The sequence below is a fragment of the Macaca nemestrina genome, chromosome 4 (assembly GCF_043159975.1).
Source record: "Macaca nemestrina isolate mMacNem1 chromosome 4, mMacNem.hap1, whole genome shotgun sequence".
NCBI lineage: Eukaryota > Metazoa > Chordata > Mammalia > Primates > Cercopithecidae > Macaca > Macaca nemestrina.
Window position 1 is genome coordinate 48,404,918 of NC_092128.1, and position 20,320 is coordinate 48,425,237.

Below are 20,320 nucleotides of genomic sequence, written 5' to 3' on the forward strand. Positions count from 1 at the left end.
TATTTTAGTCATACAGAAAAGATAGAAGTGTCTAACATGTAGGACTTTAGGTTGTATAACTTTGATTATCCATTCATTGTTTTTTTCTATTAGCAGCAATTTCTTCTTGATCAGAAAGCTTAGCAATCATTTAAGATAAATTTGTCCCTGTTTATTTTGTTTTCATTGATTCTTCACAGCCCTAGGTCTGTCTTTTTAGTGCATATTTTTAAATTGACTAATCAGTATCGGACTGTTATGTTGGTGTGTTGTCTTAAATTGTGATAGAACTGGCCTTAAAAATGTGTAGTATAACTGTCCTTTCATGAGTTAATCGTTAACATGGGTTTGGGAATAGGACACATCTAGAAGGAAAGACAGTTCTAGAAACCTCATTTTCTTTTCTCTTTATTCAACAGCAAATATTTATTTTATACTTGCTGTATATTAAATACAGTCTAGGCACTAGGCCTGTAAGGCTGCATGTGTACAGTCACTGAATTCCAGAATATTATAGTCTAGTATGAAGCAGAGATGAGTAAACAAGCAGTTATTAGAAACTCAAGCAAACTATTTTATTTCAAGATGGTGATGTCTGATTTGAGGTCTGATTATTGAATGAATCCCCTTTGTATGTTTTTATTTTCAGAGTACGTTAGTTACATATGTTTGAAGTGTTATTAATCTTGGAATATTAGTGCGCTCACATATCAATTATCTGGTAATGTTATCTCATCTGGCTAGATTGACTATTTTCATGGGATGTGAGGTCAATATGGAGTTATTCCGTAATGTTTTAAGTGCATGTTCCAAGCTACATTATTATTACAATGGAGGAGCAGAAGCACAGTTTTATTTTTTTTTTTTGACAGCGTGAAACTTACTTAATGGGGAACACTTTAAAAGGCCAGAATTTTATATGTATTTTCTCCTGTGGATTTTCCAAAATGATTCAGTGTCTGTTCACTGTTACTATTCCACAGGATTCATTCCATAGGGATTAAGTAAGGCATAGTGGATGTAATATTTAAATGTATTCTTTATGTAAGTTTTCCACTGATATATAAAACAATAGTCAAAAAATTTAAATGGAAAATATAAATATGTTAAGTGGAAAAGTAGGCAGTGTTATTTCTTTCTAAAATTTATGGTAGTATTATATACATGTAGAATATTAGAATGCCTATATTTAAAATATATATGCACCTACCTAGTTAACACTAATTAGTTTCAAGAATCTGGGACTATTTATTGGTGATTGTAAGACATATGCGCTTTTGTTTTCATTTTGATTTAATAATATTCTTAGTCCATACTTTCAACAGAAAAATGATTCTTTGTAAATTGAGAACAGCATTTATAATGTGTTACATTTCATAGATTGTGTGTTTATCATGTACTATGGAAACTATCATTTCTCTGGCTATCACATATTAATGTACATAGTCCAATGAACTTAAATTTTCTAGGTAACCTACATGACTAGTTATTATTGACTGTTTTGCCTTGAAAATCTCTCTGATTGATTTCATGAAGAAAGCTACATAAAAATTATGTTTACCATTTATCTTTAACAATTGTAATTCAAAATCATGCATTTTCAGAATTTTCTTAAATCTGTTTTCACCAGGTGCTTCTAGAGAGAAAAATAGAAGAATTATAGTCAATATCAAGTTTCAAAATAATAATAGAAGAGGCATTATCTGTCTTCATGTATAGGAAAACATTTTTCTCTTTAAAAGATATCTAAAAGTTCTATCATCTCACAAGGTAACTAACACTATAGAAAAATGGCCTCACATTTCTATTTAAAGGAAACCAGCTTCTACTGTCTGGAACCATTCCCACTGCTGTCCTAATTGCTATCCTAATTACTTCACATCACAACATGTGCGCTCAGTGCCTACTCTCTATAGACAGTTGGTGGAAGAGTAAAAGCTCATGAACACATAATCCAGAGCTTAAGGTATATACACATGATTTTACAAAAGCTAAGGTTTTTTTTTTTCTGATAAAACTAATCCATGTCTTTATTTACAGAACAATACCAATACATATATATATAAAGTATAAATTTCGAGTCCCACCAGAACAAATCATTTTGGCCTAACGTCATGATTTTTTGTGTGTTTGTGTATGTTTGTGTTTGTCTTATTTCTATACCTGTATAAATGTGTTTGTGTGTGTGTGTGTGTGCACGTGTGTGTGTATATATATATATATATATATATATATCTGCAAATGTAATCAAGTTATACAATTTGTTCAGGAATTGCTTATGTAATTTATTATGGACATGTTCCCATGTTGTTCTAGTAATCTTTTGCTGCATAACCAACTCAAGATGTAGTTGTTTAAAACAGCAGTATCTTCAGTCTTTGGCAGGGATCACTAGGGACAGAGCAGCTCTGCTCCACTTTTGTATCATCTGGGGTGGTTCAAAGTCTGGGAGCTGGAACCATGAAAAGACCTCTTCACTCATGTATCTGACAAATGATGCTGGCTGTGGGCTTAGACCTTAGCTTAGCCTATCAATTGGAATGCCTCCACTTGGGCTCTCTATGTGGCCGGGGTTTCTATTTTAAGACAATTCTCCATGAATATTTCATGGTTCTACATGATCCAGGCACTCTGAACAAAGGCATTTACAAGAACGTTTTTATAAGGAGACATTCCAGGATAGTAAAGCTTAGAGACATCTCCCTTCCTGGAGACAGTCCAGGGTAGTAAAGATAAAAACCTGTCCTCCTCCCCAGATTTGCTTGCATTCCAGAATGAGGATAATGTTTCTCTTTCTCCTGAAGGGAGGACTGGCACATCATCAACAGCCCTATAGAAGATCAAAGATTTTCTAATTTGGGGGTTTCTGTTTTATAATGCACCCCATTGCATGTGCAGGTACCATCTGGTCATGATGTTGCCCTGCAAGGACCTGGGCTTAGAAAACTCATGCAAGATGTTGTTGTTCTTGCTGTGAGTAATAAACTGTATTTATCTGTGACTCAGAGGCCTCATGTTTCCTGTGTGTATGTATGTGTGTGTGTGTTTGTATGTGAGTGTATCAAGCAATATTCATAATATTAATATGGATGTATATGGCTATATATGTGTATACATCTATCCATCCATCCATCCACCCATCCATCCATCCTCCTATCCATCCATCCATCCTGTGGCAGTCTAATTGTTCACTTGGAAGAAAGATAAAGTCTCAGACCCTTAACAGTTTCTGACACAATGGTTTCCTCAACAAATGGTGGCTGTATTCCAAAGGCAAGTCTTTTGTGAAAGGGTCAGAGCAAAGTGAAGACTGTATCACCTTTTATATTACAGCCTCAGCAGTCATGCAGTGTCGATTTTGCTGGATTTCATTGGTTGATCACTCACAAAGGCCTGCCCATGTTCAAGGGTAGGGATGTAGACTCCAGCTCTTAGAAGAGAAATAGAATGACTCTGGAATAAAATGTGAAACCAGAAATATTGCTAGACCACTATTAGAAAATTCAGTCTGCCACATATATCAATACAAATAAATGTATCTTATTTTTAATTTCTGTATCAATTCCTATTGATGGACATTTAGAATTTCTGCATTGCTTTTAGCTTAGAATTTTTCAGATAACAATGTGTAAGGTAAAGACTTTCATGTCATAATTTTATGAGTGAGTTCAATCCTGGAGGGTAAGTGGCGTTCTTGCCTTATTTCCCTTCTCCTTTGGGAAAATGGCCTCACATTTAGGAAAAGGAAAATGAGGTAAGGATGGCAGGAAAGCAAAAATGAGAATGATTTACTGAGCTGACCACTGCTCAGTGTCAAGCATGATAGATTGCTCAGTCTTTCAGAATCATATCCTCAAAGACAACATAAACAATGTCTCAGGACAAGGAAGGAAGGGAGAGTAATTTATCTGCTGTCTCCTGTCTCCCATTGGCCAAAGTTTGCTTATGGGGCATTAATTCCTCTGTGCATCGTGCACCTGCTTGAATGGTACAACTTCTACATTAGACTTAGTAAATACGAATTGGCTTACAAGAGGTGTCTAGTGTGTTTGTATATCCTGAGTTTTTGTGCAAAGATGATCTGTTTTTATAAATCTTTGTGTACCTGTGAACTTACACCACTAAGTTTTAGAATTGAAGTCTCAGAATTTTTGAATATATACATTTAAAATTTTGTCCATTAACAAATATTACTAATTGTCCTCCATAAAATTTATATACATTTATACTCTTGCAAGTGATCAGAAAGAATTTAACCTCATACATTAGACTTAATCAATGTCCTAATTACTGCCAATCTAATCAACATAAGTCTTTTTGTTTTCCTAGTTTGTTTGAGTTTTTTTGTGATGCTGAACAAATTTTTACATGGTTATTAATCTTTTCTTTTCTTTAGCAAATTGTTTTTTCATGTCTTTGTTAGCTTTTTAATTGAGGCATATTTTCTTTTTCTTATTGATATTCTAACTTGCTATCTAGATTATGAATAGCAAGTCTGTCTACATTTATAAATATATATTCCAGTTTTAATCTTTTATATATTACTGTTGTTTGTCATGTCTTCTGTCAAACAGCACATAAAAATATATCAGTCTTTTGCTTTATAGTTCCTAACTTTTGAGTATCTTTTTTATTTTTATTTTTTACTAAGAAGTTTGATTTTATACCATATTTCCTAATTTGTTATAGCATTAGTGTTACAGCACAGGTGAGCCCTAAAATTGGGGCTTAGCCCAGGAGGGTTCTTGGCTTGAGGGTGAGCCAGTGGTGTTAGATAGTAGTCTTTAATTGAATGATATCATTCCTTGCATTGCAGGGCTAACTCATAGGCAGTGCTGCCAGAGTCAATGTATGGGCTCTTGGCAACTTAGATTTACATAGGCAAACCCACTTTCAATTATATGTAAATCAAGGGGCAGGTTAATGCAAATTGAGAGGCAGGTCATTTCAAACTTTTGAAGAAAGGGGAAGTAACTTCCAGGTCTTTGTCATGGAGAAAGGTGGTAACTTCTGGGCCATTATCATGGCATCTAAACTGTCATGGCATTGGTGGGAGTGTCTTATGCCAATGAGCAATGAAGGCAGCTAGGGATCGCTGGTTCCTACTGAGATTTTTTGCTTTATTTTGTATGGACCAGATCCTGCTTTGATAGCAGAAAACAAGTCCTACCAGTCTCCTACCCCAGTTGCTGATATATATCTCTTTTTCTTATTTGTTTTCTGATTATGCATTATATTTTCTGACTTTAGTAGTTTTCCCATTGATTCTCTTTGAATTTCTAGGTAGATAGATACATCATTTTAAAATTTCATTATCTTCTACATACTTTCCCTATGTGCATCTTGAATTTTTCTTTATAAGAAAATATTTTTCTAAATATTATATTGTGAACATTCTCTAAGACCATTTGAAACCTATTCTAGTTACTGAACTATTTTCTGCTTATATGGCATAATCTAATTTGGTTTAGATTTTTAAAATTTATAAATAATTCTGTGAGAATTATCTTAATAAATGAATCTTTTCTACCTTGCTGATAACTACCATGAAGCAGATTTCTAGAGGTAGAATTAGTGGGTTAAAAGTAGGAACATCTTCAGGGCTGTTGTCATATTGTCAAATTGCTTTCCAGAAAATGTTTACTGCAGCAAAATCCCAACAGCAAGGTAAGGGAGCGTCTATTTCACTTTTACCTTTTTAGCACTGATTTCTATTACTTATTCTAATTTTTATTAATTTGATAAGTGATAAACATCATTATTTTAATTTACATTTTGCTTTGATTACAAGGACAATTAACATTTTATTGTATATTCATTAGTGATTTGTGTATTTCGTCTGTGAATTTTTCTTTCATGAACTTAGTCTTTTTTAATTGAAATTTTTCAAATTGATTTATATAATATTAAGGGATTATGACTGATATTTGGGGCAAATATTTTTCCTATATTGTAATATGACTTGATTTCATAGACATGTATTGTTTTAAAATTACAGACACATCTCTTGATTATTTTATGTTTTATGATTTCTGTTCATTTCTTTAAGTTACCCTTTATCAGAAAATCAGATAAATATGTACACTGAGGTTTTTTACAATTAGTAAACTATTTTTTTTAGAGCATTTTTAGGCACACAGCAAAATTGAGCAGAAAGTACAGAGAGTTCTCATCTATCCTCTCTCCTCACAAACACATACCCCAGCTTCTCCCACTGTTTACATCCTGTACCAGAATAGTGCATTTGTTACATTGATGAGCATACATTGATACATCATTATTAAAGCCCATAGTTCACATAGAGTTCATTCTTGGTTGTGTACCTTCTATGGGTTTCACAAATGCATATGACATATATCCCTCATTGTAGTATCATACAGAATAGTTTCACTGCCCTCAAAATCCCCTGTGTTCTGACTTTTTATCCTTTCCTCCCAACTACTGGCAACCACTGATCTTTTTACTGTCACAATAGGGTATTTTTTTTGGTGGTGTTTTTCTTCCTCAGAATGTCATATATTTGAAATCATGTAGTATGTAGCCTCTTCAGATTTGCTTCTTTCACTTAGTAATTTGCATATAAGTTTCCTACATGTCTTTTGAAAGTTTGATACTTTGTTCCTTTTTAGCAGTGAATAATATTCCATTGTCTGGGTATACCACAGTTTACTTATTCATTTACCTAGTGAAAGACATCTTGATTGCTTCCAAGTTTTGGAAGTTATGAATAAAGCTACTGTAAATGTTCATGTGCAGATTTTTGTGCGCACATAAGTTTTCAGTTTATTTAGGTACATATCAAAAAGTATGACTGCTAGATCCTATGTTAAGAGTATATTTAGTTTGTAAGAAACTGCCACACTGTATTCTAAAGTGACTATCATTTAACATTCCCATCAGCAAACAGTGAGACTTATTGTTGCTCCACACCCTCATCAGAATTTGTAGTTGTCAGCATTTCGGATTTTGGCCCTCCTAATAGGTGTGTGGTGGTATCTCGTTGTTTTAATTTGAAATTCCCTAACGCTTTATTATGTTGAACATCTTTTCATGTGCTTGCTTACCATCTGTATTTTTTCTTTGGTGAGTTGTCTGTTCAGGCTTTTTGCTCATTCTTAAAGGTGATTTATATTCTTATTGTTAAGTTTTAATTGGTCTTTGTATATTCTAGATAATAGTCCTCTATCAGACATTTCTTTTACAAATACTTTCTCAAAGTCCTTGGCTTATTGTCTGATTTTCTTGGCATTATCTTTCACAGAACACAAGTTTTAAATTTTAATGAAGCCAGCCTATCAATTAATTATTTCATGGGTTGTGCCTTTGATGTTGTATCTAAAAGATCATCACCATACCCAAGGTCATTTATTTTTTTCCACGTTATCATCTAGGGGTTTTATAACTTCATATTTTACATTTAGGCCTATGATTGATTTTGAGTCAATTTTTGTAAAGGACATAAAGTCTGTGTCTAGATTTATTATGGTTGTTATTATTATTTTTTTGCAAGAGGATGTCCTGTTGTTCCAGCACTATTTTTTGAAAACTCTGTCCTTTCTCCATTGACTTACCTTCATTCCTTTGTCAAAAATCAGTTGACTGTATCTGTGTGGCCCTATTTCTGGGCTCACTAGTTTGTTCTGTTGATCTCTTTGTCTGTTCTTTCACTAATAACATACTGTTTTGATTACTGTAGCTTTAAAGTCAGCTAATGTCAGTCCTCTGATGTTCTTCTCCTTCAATATTGAGTGGCTATTCCAGGTTTTTTCCTTCTCCAGATACACTTTAGAGTCAGTTTGTTAATATCTACAAAACAACTTGCTTTTGATTGGGATTACGTTGAACCTACAGCTCAAGTTAGGATCAGTAATTAGCTAGACAAAGTGATGCTATTTTACTTTTCACTTTATATTTTCTGTATTATCTGACTTTTTCAAATGAGCATGTATTAAATCGATTATAATCAGGCTAAAAGAAATGTATTTAAAATAAAACGTGTTTTATGGTAGTACAAAAGTACAAGCAGAAAATCAGGTGCTTTCCTGTATTACACTACTTTTTTTTCCTTATCCATGTTGTACATCTTAAAAAGCTTTTCAACAAACCTTTTCAATGTATTATGGTCTAAGAACTCCTAAACCTTATTGAAACAGTCCTATAACTTTAATTTATTAGACTATGTCTAGCTTGATTTTTTTTAATCAGCATGATTTAACAAACATTGCTTGAATATTTGACATACAACATTTTCTGTGCCCATGTTGTTAGAGATAGACAAATGTAGTATTTGCAAATGTAACATAACAAAATATTTCTTGAACTGTGATATTGATGAAAGGTTGAATAAAAAGGACATCTGGAAAACACTGAAGGAAACCTTAGTTCTAGACAGTAGTTTGAGGAGACCTTTGACTCCAGTAATAGCAATGATAGGATAGAGGACAAGATAGATGTCAAAGATCAACAGGGCTTGGTGACAGAAGGATTTTAATTAGATTTGCTTATTTAAGATGGTAATTGAAATTTAAAAAAAAAAAAAAGATGATAATTGAGGAAGTTGAGTCAATGACCGAAATAGAGTAATGCCAAACACAAGAATTTGAATAACAGCTAATATATTATGAATGTCTATGTCCTTATTTATTTTCAAGTGAAAAAAGGAAATCCAGGTAAAATTTTCCCATGACCAGTTGGAAGCATTCAAGGTTGAATTAGAAATCAAGGTTTGAGTTACGTGCAGTGACTTGCACCTATAATATCAGCACTTTGGAAGGCTGAAGCAGGTGGATCATCTGAGGTCAGGAGTTCGAGACCAGCCTGATCAACAAGGTAAAACCCCTTCTCTACTAAAAATACAAAAATTAACCAGGCGTGGTGGCAGGCGCCAGTAGTCCCAGCTACTTGGGAGGCTAAGACAGGAGAATTGCTTGAACCCGGGAGGCGGAGTTTGCAGTGAGCCAAGATTGTGCCACTGCACTCCAGCCTGGGCAACGAAGCGAGACTCTGTCTTAAAAAAAAAAAAAGAAAAGAAAAAAATCAGGGTTTGAGAGAGGCTGTGAAGCAAGGTAGGCAGGATCCTGACCTTAGCTAAAGAAACTTGGTGTTCTTGGAAGTAACTACCCATGTTACCTTGGCCAAGGCACTTTGCTGTTCAGGTTCTCCGTTTTCTTGTGGGTTAAATGATCAGAATGAAAGACTGTATATTTTCTAACATTACTAGTAGATTGTTAACAGCTGAAGCCTGTGATAACAACTCACCTGATTGTGATGATAATTAGAAGAGGGCTTACCCAGAGCAATGTGTGTCTCACTTCCTTTGGGCTGCTATAACAAAATACCATAAACTAGGAAACTTAGAATCAACAGAAACTTATTTCTCCACAGTTCTGCAGGCTGGGAAGTACAAGATTAGTGTGCTGGCCGATTCAGTGTCTGCTGAGGGTCTCTTTCCTGATTTATAGTTGGCACCTTTTCTCTGTCCTCACATGGTGGGGAAAGGGCAAGGAAATTCTCTCTGGCACCTCTTTTATAAGGGCACTAGTCTCATTCATGAGGTCTCCACTCTCATGACCTAATTACCTCCTAAATACCTCATCTCCTGATATAATCATATTGGTGCTTAAGCTTCATCATATTTAATTTTGGGGGAACAAAAACACTTAGACCACAGCAATGTGGAATCATGAAGTTAAGGGAGAAGACAGTTTGTGATGAAGTGTTAGACAGTCTGATCAAGCACTGCAAAGAACTCAAGGAAAATTAAAGAGTACCTATGATCTACTAAGAAAAATCAGTTGGAAATAAGTTTAGTAAAGTGGTGTGGATGAATGCCCAGGGAGAAACAAGTGTAAATATAGCTGATAAAAATACAAAAATTTGATAAAGATAAAAGTTTATTTTATCCCAGGCCCTTAAGTCATTAACAGTCAGGAGATTATAGGGCAGGAGTTCTTAATCTGGCTGCAGAGAGGACTCAGCTGGGAGCTTTTAAAAAATACAGATGAGCAGGCTCTATCCTGCTCCCTTTGTCAGAATCTGGGATGTGGAGAATGGAGCTGATACTTTTCAAAAGCTCTCTCAGACAGGAACAAAAATAAATTAACATATATTTTCACTCATCAATTACTATCTTTATAAATAAACATTAACCTAATATTAATTCAACATGCACTGTCTGCTAAGCACTGTACTAGATGCTGAGGGAGACGGGTATACACATAAATATAGAACACAGTGAATGAAGGGGAAAGGGGAAAGGAAAGGTGAGAGGGAAAGCTCTGAGCATGTTCTTGCAAGGAAGAGCTGCTTTTTTGGATTTTAGGTTGAAATATTGGAGTTATGACACAAGCTACTTTTTAAATCTTTCTCAGCTGATGAGAGTTTGGAAATAAAAGAGCCATCCAATTTCCTAGATAAAATGAGGAAGTAGGAAACTTTTTGCCTGGGGGTCTCCCTTCAATCCTCTTCATTGCACTTTGACTCCACAGACTTCTCCGTTGTCCTTGGTGTACATGTAATGGAACCCTGTGACCAGTAAATTTCCTGGCCATAGGTAGTTGTGGGAGAAGCAGAGATGGAAATGTGGAGTTGGGAGAGAAACTGTCCATCCTTGCCATTTCCATACTCTCTTTTAGGTTGTAGCTTTACCGTGTCTCCTTCTGGACTACTATAGAAGTTTCTTAACTGTCTTCCCTGCCACTAAGTGCTTTATCTCCCACTCTGTCTTCTGCATAGGACTAGATGTATCTTTCTCAACTACATCATCATCTGGCTTGAATACATCTGAAAGCTCCCCTATTATTGATTAACCATAGGATGAAGGGCAAATACCTTAGCATATAAAATACCCACATGCATTTGTCACAAGCTTACCCTTCTCTGTGTCCTTTTTTTCTGGGTGCAAAACTGCTAAACTTTTTTTGGTTTCCATTTCATACTGAACTCTTTTATGACTCCATTAGTTTGCAATTGTTGCTATCTGAAACATTTTCTCTCTTACGTCCTTACTAGATCTAATTTCAACATTTATCTCTTTTATGAAGTTTTCTCCTAGTCTCCCTTAGCATTTTATACATGCCTCTAAATACAAATTTACCTCTGATAAACTATATTTATTTAATAATTTGTTACATTTCTTGAAAGAAAACTCTGAGCTTTATTGATCTTTGCATTTCTCTCCTCCTCAGTGGAACTGGCAAACAATAGATGTTGAAAAATGTTTCTCCAATGAATACACTAACCAGAGCACACTGGGAATCCAGAGGCTTCTCTTTTACAACACTGTTGGCTCAGCAGTGACAGTGATCTTTTAAAAATGCAAATCCTGTCATGTCACTCTTCTGCTCAAATCCATCCAAAGGCTCCAGACTTCACTTAGATCCTAAGTCTTAGCACGAAACCCAGTCTTTAACAGTCTGCAGGACCCAGCCCCTTCCTCCTATCCCAAGCATCTCTCCTGCCCTTTCACTCATGTACCCTGCCTTAGCCACCCTGGCCACCCTCTCTGCCTCCCATCCCGACACATGGACCACTTCCTTAGTCCAGAATAATCTTCCCTTGGCACTGGTTAGCCAAGGGAAGTTCCTTCCTCAGCCTTCAGGTCTCAGCTTGGATATGACTTCCTCAGGAAGGCCCTTACCCACATCACATTTTCCTACTATCATGTCACATTGATGGCTTTATATTTTTGTGGTGTTTATTACAATGTGTAATTTACATTTATCTATGTTATATCTGTTTAATGTCCATCCTGTTCACTGAGTTTTATTCTCCATTATAGCAACGACCTTGTATATTTTGTTCTAAGATGAATCTTCAGCATGGTGCCTGAGAAATATTTACCCAGTAATATAACTGAATGAGTGACAACTTCATCCAAATACCTTTGGATAGTTTTCTCTTCCTGTCTACTTCCTTTATTTTTAGCTCCAATGCCCCGTGTTTGTCTAGTAAATATACCACTTTGTTGACTGACTGGCCCCCTCCATACCCATACTATCATCACCATCAAACCACAGTAGTTTTATGCAAATGTCTAAATCTCAAATAAGTAATAAATTGGAGTATTTAGTTTGTTTCTTCGTCTTTTTTTGCCAACAAAGTTGAAATTAAGCTTCTATTTGTATATCATTTTTTTTATTTCTTCAAGATAATTGGCATTGGGCAGTTATTAAAGCATCTTCTTAAACATTTACTATAAGGCTTGCAATAAATTCAATACCATTAAAAGTTCATGTTCGCTGTCTTCTTTGTCTTTTTTGTTGTTATTGTTACTCCTCATAAAGATTGAGTTTTAGAATTACCAGCACAAAGCTATACAGACTATCTTGAGTAATCCAATAATAACCATGCATTTTATCTCAGATTTTTAAAATCTGATTCAATATAGCTAATTTAGTTTTTCTAGGCTCTGGTTTTAAATCTAATTAAGACATCTTAAATTGCCCAGTTTCCATTCGGGTAGCCTGCTTTGCCCATAATTTTCAGATTTCAAGACTTCTCTAATGAATTTCTTCCATTGCTTTCCTGCAATTAAGCTTCTCTTCGATTAAGCTCTGTCAGGCTTAGTCATAAGGCAGATTGCTAACCAATCAGTCTTATTAATTAAGAACAAAAAAAAGATTCCTAAGAAAATTCCTTTGTATACAAGGTAATTTAGGGGAACAGCCTATCCTTTTGCAAATGCCATCATATCCTTTCTCAGCACAGCAGGTAATAGGTATTTTGGAAACTGATTAACTTTCCCTTCTTCTTTACCTATTTTGTCTTCCTGACCTCTCACAATCTCCCCTCCTTCTGCCTCCCCAGAAGGTTAAAAACACAATAAGCAGCCACATACAACAATAGCGCCTGAGGTTTGAGGAAGATGGCATTTGGTTTGCCCTTTGGCAAAGAGCAAAGTAGCACTTGCCAGCCCCAGGCCTTCAGAGTTGAATATATCACTTCCAGGGTGCAATCTGCCTCGTTGTCCTGTGGCCTGTGGACCTGAACTCAAGCCTCTGTTTCAAAGGCATTATGTTACAGCACACCATCTGGTCAGCTGGCCCAGCATCCAAAGAGATTTGGAATCACAGTGCAGAGGAGCTAATTATGTTCAGTGAGTGTTTCATGATTTGCTATTTCAGACAAATAAACAAAAATAAATTATTGAAAGATTTTCTTTCTGTTCTCTCTGTTCAGCAGATTCAAAAGTGGAGAGGAAAAAAAATCCCCAAATAGGAAATTTTTGGAGAAGCTATTGAGTCCATTTTGAATAACTGAACTGCATATGTTCTAAATTGTAATCCTTTTGGGCTTGAGATTGATAAGAATATTTAATGTGTTTCTGCCCCATTTTACAGTGGACAATTTTCATGCTAAGTGCTTTAATGTATGTCTGTACTGCTAATGTATCACTTGAGGCTGTACAGTTCAAAGCTTTGAGTGTACTTTATAAATTTGAGATTTATTGACCCAGTGTTTATACTAACTTAGACATATTTATATTTGTATCTTTTGAAACTCATGCCATTGGGACAGGGTGAAATATTTGAATTTTACATCAATTCTTAGACAATTTGATAATGTACTCATTGATCTTCACAGTTACTTCTGCAAATGTCTAAGCACTTTTTGTTTGCCAAGTCCAGATACAGTAGGTCTTATCTGAAAATTAATTTTCCTCTATAAAGTCCCAGTTCTTTAAAAAAAAGTCTTCAAGCAATAGTATTTCAATATTTGTTAATTCTATAATATATATAGAAGTCATATAAAATTTGATCTGAAATGCAGTGTGAATGACATATCTATTATGATAAAAGAAAGCGAGGAAGCTGTGAAGCAAGCATGAACATATTCATTTGGGAATATTTGTTAGACTCTAATTAAACTAAATGATTCTAGATTAGCCTTATTAGTTATCTAAAAATAAGTATCTATAGAGAAATGATTCTACTTTGTCATCTATCATTACTTTTCATGCATAGATTTTTCATTAAATATTTTAAAGACAAGAATCATGTCCTTTAAAATGTTTAATTGACATGAATGTATTAAATGTTTTGAAGTAAAGGTTCTGTTTTTAAAAGGATACTATGTGAGATGATAGATATGTTAAATTGCTTACCTATAGTAATAATTTCACTGTGGGTGTATATATCAAAACATAATATTGTACACCTTAAATTTATACAATAAAAAAAGGAAAAAAGAAAACTGTGTATTATACATTTGTTAATTCATCTGATATACCAGTAGGGCTTGAAAATCTAAATTTAGCTGTTCATGTGAAACTTGAAAAGTGCTTTTTCAAGTTTATTGAATGGACCCTTGAATTAAATAAACACCATTAACCAGTATCCTTTTATGAAAGCCTAGTGCCTTCTCACTATTAGAACCCAGCCCATGGTTTGTTATATTACTACCAAAATTAAGTTTATGCCTACCAAATTGCCAAAATATATAAAAACAGTTCCATTAAGAACAGAAAGCTTAAAATAGTCTATGAAATAACATTTTTGTACTTAAGAGTTTTACGTAGAAGTTAAAGAAACAAATACTATATAGAAAAGAGATGAAAATTTTTCATAAAATGAGTATGTATATGACACAATCATTAGGAGCAAGGGCATGTAATTTTTAATTGCCCTTTCAAATATATTACGTATTCACAAATTATACGAAGGTAGATATTCTAAAATCTTGTTAAAATGTTTCTAAATACACTTTCATTCTATCATATGTAAATAAATTGTTTCAAGTCAGCATGTAGAAAACAAGTTATTCCATGTAATTTTCTACTTTTTTCTACCCCACCCTCTGCATTTACGTGACAGTACTATCACCTTCTCAATTTTAGCTAAGCAGACATTAACCAATAATATCAGTTCGACCACATTTATTTCCTTTTCCAGATTGTAAACTGTTTGAAAGCAGAATCAATTTCTAATTTATTTATTTATTTTTGTATGTTATAGAGCCTTAATAGGTTATATGTGTATAAGCGTGTGGGTCAGGATTCCAGAAGGAAATTGATGGCGCATTCAATTTGATGGAATTGTAGATAGGAAACTATTTACAAAGGTATGAAAAAAGGATAACAGAAAACAAGGATGGTGAAGCAGTCTTGGGCTAGCAATAGTAGGAGCTATTACCACTCCTATGTCTGAGGGTGAAAGTGGGGATATACTACCAGGACCTACAAAGAGCTTCAGTTGAGGTTGTAGCTGTAGGAGGGAACTTCTGGCAGGAGCTGTGACCTTTCAAGGAACCTGGACTGCTGCCAAACCGTAGCCCAACAGAAAGGGAATCTCATTCTCTATGTTCTGCCATTTTCTTCTCATTGGCCTTCTGCTGGCTAATTCCAAACAAAAGCCAGACACTAGAGAAGTCTGTCAGTGTAGCCCATCAAAGCCTCATCCAGGAGCACTGAGAAGGAAGGAGAAACAGTAGATAGAACCATGGGAGGGAGGGATGTGTGCAAGCAGAGTATATTAGCTTAGTTGATGATATATGAATGCAACAATGATAAAGTCTTTAAATGTTCTAATTTACTAAAATATATCTGCCTAATATAAGCAGATATTAATTATTTAATTGATTAATATGAATAGATAGATATCATATTTTATATATATCTGTTATCTATTCATAACAGGTATAGTTTGGTAGATATATCTGCTTAATATAGGAACACATACATAGCCCTCATTATCCATTCTTGTGTTTAATATTAATTAAAATATATGTGAACACATTTAAGCATTTATGTGCTTAAATAAACTTCATTTCACTCTCTCAAATCAATAATCTGGAATATTCGTTTATGTATTTGAGTGCTTGGGGTAAAGGTATAGCTGTAGGAGGAGGCAGTTGTTAAGGACTACATACTCAACATTCTCTTGTAAGGACCTCTTTTGTCATAAAGATGATTTCTAATATATCTATACCTAGGTCAAGAAAGAATGGCATTTGTATTAACCTAAGTTGAAAGTGAATTAGTCTTTTAGCACAGCCTGAATTAGCCTAATAGACTTTTTTTTTTAATTATCCAAGGAGTGTTTACAAATCCTAGTGAATATCATTTGTTCATTTGATGTTTCTAGTGTTCATTGATATATTCATAATATATATTTGGCATAATTTTGCTAATAGCTAATTGAATTAGTTTTTTTAAAGATATTCCAAGGTCTGTCCTTCATATAACAATAGAAAATTTTCACTGTGAATCATCATCTAATTTTTTCTTAAGTCTGTATTTTCATATATTAAGATGGTTCAAATGAAGGAATTTAAGGTTCAAACAATAGCATGGAAATTTGTTGTTAAACTAACATATCCCTGATCTCTGGAGCATTAAGTATGCTGTTATTATCATATTAATAAGAACATCTACTAGATCTAAAGTGTTGAATATTTATGGAAAATAAAATCAGTAGATCTTAAAACATTTAATGCTACATTAAGATCAACAGCTGAATGGCAGTCAGAGATCATCCTTATGATATATTTTTCCTGACTCAAATAAATTAACTATTCCATGTATATATTAGAACATATAACTGGACTCAGTAAATAAAGTCTTAGGACTGTTTATTAATCTATTTTCTGTTGCTTATAGCAGAATACCTGTGAAACTGGGTAATTAATTTTTTAAAAGGGAATTTATTTATTATAGTTATGAAGGCTGAGAAGGCCAAGGTTGAGGTGTCACATCTGGTGAGGGCCTTCTTGCTGGTCATATGGCATGGGAGTTGAGCATGCTCATGTCCTTATTCAGGTCTTTCTTTATCTTATAAAACCACCAGTTCCACTCCTATAATATGCCATTAATCCAGTAACCATGAATGGAGGAGTCCAACACATGAAATTTGGGGAACACATTCAAACCATAGCAACCTATTAAACTGGAAACCCCAAATAAGAGTATACACATCACAAGAAACATAAAGGACAAACCATTGAAAATGAGATGCATAAATAAAATACAGTAAAGAATCTACTTTTATTTATGTTCATAAAGCATTAAGTCAAAATATTGCTTAATAGTAGAACATGTATATTATTTATAAGTAAATGTATATTTATATGGTGTGCATGCTAAAAAATTCTTCAGGAATATAGGATCAAAGGCCCAGATAACTACTGACTGAATATGATTATTTAGGAAGCTAAAAACTAGTCTATTATAAGTTCTAACTACCATTTCTACCTATGATGTTAAATACATGTCTTAACCCAAGGCCTTTGCTGGAACAACAGTGAGATTTAATTATTCCAGCAATTCATTCGACCAAAACAAATTGAGTGCCCTAGTCTAGGCCCAGAAAGAGTATGTTCTTACATAGTCTTTGGTTTCTCGATAGAGCCATCCCCAACATATAAATTGCAATTTACAGGTAGAAATTAAAAGCTCAATTGCCAGACCTTCTGGGCATTTTCATGTCTAAATGATACTGAGATTCCCGGTTAAGAAGGAAAGCACCTGTTGGTCTCCACTGTCATTCAGAAATACACTTTCAGTAAACATTACCCTTCCCACCTTCCTCCCAACCCCCATTCATCTTAAATTTTCATGAACTAAAAATCGATTCCTTCTCAAATAGTTTGAGGCCCCTGTATAGTTGACATCAACCTATCTTTTTCATTAAGCTATTTTTTTAAAAATATAATGGTGGGCAACAATAGTAATTCATTTTTTCTGTACCAAATAAAACCCTACAGAAGTAAATAAAGAAAATTTAATAATAACTTCATCTTCCCTTCTTCAGCCTCATGTCTTTGTGTAACAAGTGTTAAAATCATCTGCAGCATAGTAGTCCTTCTTTATTTTCATATAAAGATAGACACATACATAGATTTTTGCATATTCCCCACCCTTAACCTCTTTCTTGCTCTTTCTCCCTTTCTTCTCTCTGTCTCTCTGCCTTTTGTTTCTTTCTCCTCTTTTCTCTCTCTTTCCTCCCCACCTCCTTCCCTCCCTTCTTTATTCTTTCTCCCTCCCTTTCTTCTCTCCTAAAGTGGAACACTATACACATATTCTGTAACTTGCTTCTTTTTATACAATGTATTATAGACATTGCCCTGATATCAATACCTGTAGATCTAATTCATTCTTTTTAATAGCTGTATAATATTCCATAATATGAATGTATCATGTTTTATTTAATCATTATTGGTGAGCAGGTTGTTTTTAGTTTTGTGCCATTACTAACAGCAATAAACAACCTTGTACATAAATCCTTAGGTATTCTGCCTGTAATTTTTATGAAAAATCCCTAAACCTGAGATTACTGATTCAAAAGGTGTCTTCACCTTTTAATAGTAATGGACCTTGCCATACTACTTTTCAGAAAGTTTGTGGCAATTCACATGGCCATCAGCAGTGAAGCAGAATTTCTCTGCACCCTGGGGATCCTTATTAGTTCTGGATTCATCAGTCTTTAAAATGGTTTTCCAATTCAGTTGGCAAAAATATAAGAGAATTTCATTAATGCTTTATGTTTCATTATACCACATCAGCCACCTAAAGCACAAGGGCAAACAACCAAAAGCCTAGGGCCACACAGGTTTCTAAGGGGATTTTTTCATAACTTATGATGCATGAGAGAATTTTGCCGTGTGTGTTTATGAGGTGTATAATCCGTTTTCACAATGCTGATAAAGACATACCCAAGACTGGCAATTTACAAAAGAAAGAGATTTATTGGGCTTTCAGTTCCATGTGGCTGGGGAGGCCTCACAATCATGATGGAAGGTGAAAGGCACGTCTCACGTGGCAGCAGGCAAGACAAGAGAGCCTGTGCAGAGAAACTCCCCTTTTTAAAACCATCAGGTTTGAGAGACTTACTCACTATCACAAGAACAGCACAGGAAAGACCTGCCCCCATCATTCAGCTACCTCCTGCTGGGTCTCTTCCTCAACACATGGAAATTCAAGATGAGATTTGTGTGGGGACACAGCCAAATCGTATCATGAGCCCCCCCCCCAACACCAAATTTATGACAATACTTGTAAATTCAGGTTTTACTCTCAGAAATTCTGGAATACAACCAGCTGGAATGTAGGAATTGAGTGAGTTGATAGAACAGTGGGAATACAGGAACCAATATTAACCTAACCTTATCATTTCTGAATTGCCCTTACAGAGATTTCATTCCACCAGGTCACATGTTTACAAAGAACTCAGCTCCCCTCCACTCCTAATTTATGCAATACTGACTGAGATTTGTTATCTTATTAACTCACTACAGGATCTGTCATTCATTAATATATGTCATTTGTAGGTGCTTACAGCTACAAATGACAGTGAACAATTGGGTGTTGCCCTGGGTCTAAATGTAATTACAATGTTCATTTCAGCATATGCCATGCTCTGCAAAGCCAGTGACCCATTAGGAGAAATGGGTCAAAAGTTTTCTGCCCTCAAAAAATGTGAGGCATGTGAAGAAAGATTTGTTGAATGAGAAGAACAAGAGAAAACAAACAATGAGAATAACAGAATTATTAAAAGAGTTCTAATCTTCTGTTATTTAGCATTTATTGAATACAGTGTCATATATGCAAAGATCATAGCTCGCATTTCTACCCAGTGAATTCACAGAGAAAAAGAGATTTAGGAGGAGAAAAAAAATGCTACGGAGTTTGACACAAAGCTACCTCTGGGAACAAAGGCAAGTATTTTAGCTTGGAGAAATGATTTGAAATTTACAACCAAACGCTTTAATTGTCCTGGCTTTGCTACTTCTGGTTGTTTTCTCTAGTTCATAGTTGTCCTTGGTCCTAGGGCTCTCAGGATGTTTGGGGAGAGCAGGTTGATGAGCCAGAGACCTTCTTGGCAGCTTTCCAAGAGTCTTTGATAATCTGAGAGACCTGAGGACAAAAATTTCAGTCTATAAAAAGCTCTGCCATGCCACATGTTAAGTACGTGGATCAGACCTTTGGCCTCAGATAATAAACACCTTTATTCTTTAGCATATGATGATAGTTAGAGTCATACTACCCTCTCTCCCAGCATGTTCTCTCCTATTGTTCCCCGAAATAAGCTCCTGGGCAAAATCTCTTTTGACCCGTTTGCAGCAAAGTCTTTATTTTTTTCTTATGGTTGTTCAGTGAGGCAAACATTTTTCCTGCTCTGAGCACTAAAGGTGATTTAGCTACCTGTTTTACATACTTATTCCTGCCTGAGGTGCTCTGGTGGTGAGATTCTGAGGCTAGGTGGCACAGGTGACAAGTCTTTCCCTGGGGGAAAAAAATTTTCATGTGAATGCTTCCACCTGGCACCTGCCCTCAGTGTTTACCGGCTCTCAGTGTTTACCTGACATCCATTCCTCTGAGGGTGATTGGTTACATGGCAGGCAAGTG

General features: G+C 34.9%; 1 protein-coding gene across 9 annotated transcripts in view; it reads left to right on the forward strand.

Annotated features, from left to right (window-relative positions):
* The window catches only part of LOC105475279 (inner mitochondrial membrane peptidase subunit 2), an 886,283-nt gene that overhangs the window by 699,025 nt on the left and 166,938 nt on the right, over positions 1-20,320 (forward strand). For 6 of the 9 annotated variants that reach the window (XM_071094624.1, XM_071094621.1, XM_071094626.1 and 3 more), the window contains one exon: positions 5,613-5,646. The exons of the other annotated variants lie outside the window; for them this stretch is intronic. In XM_071094624.1, the coding sequence (XP_070950725.1) occupies positions 5,613-5,646 (34 nt within the window). The remainder of the gene's footprint in view (positions 1-5,612; positions 5,647-20,320) is intronic. 9 annotated transcript variants of the gene reach the window in all.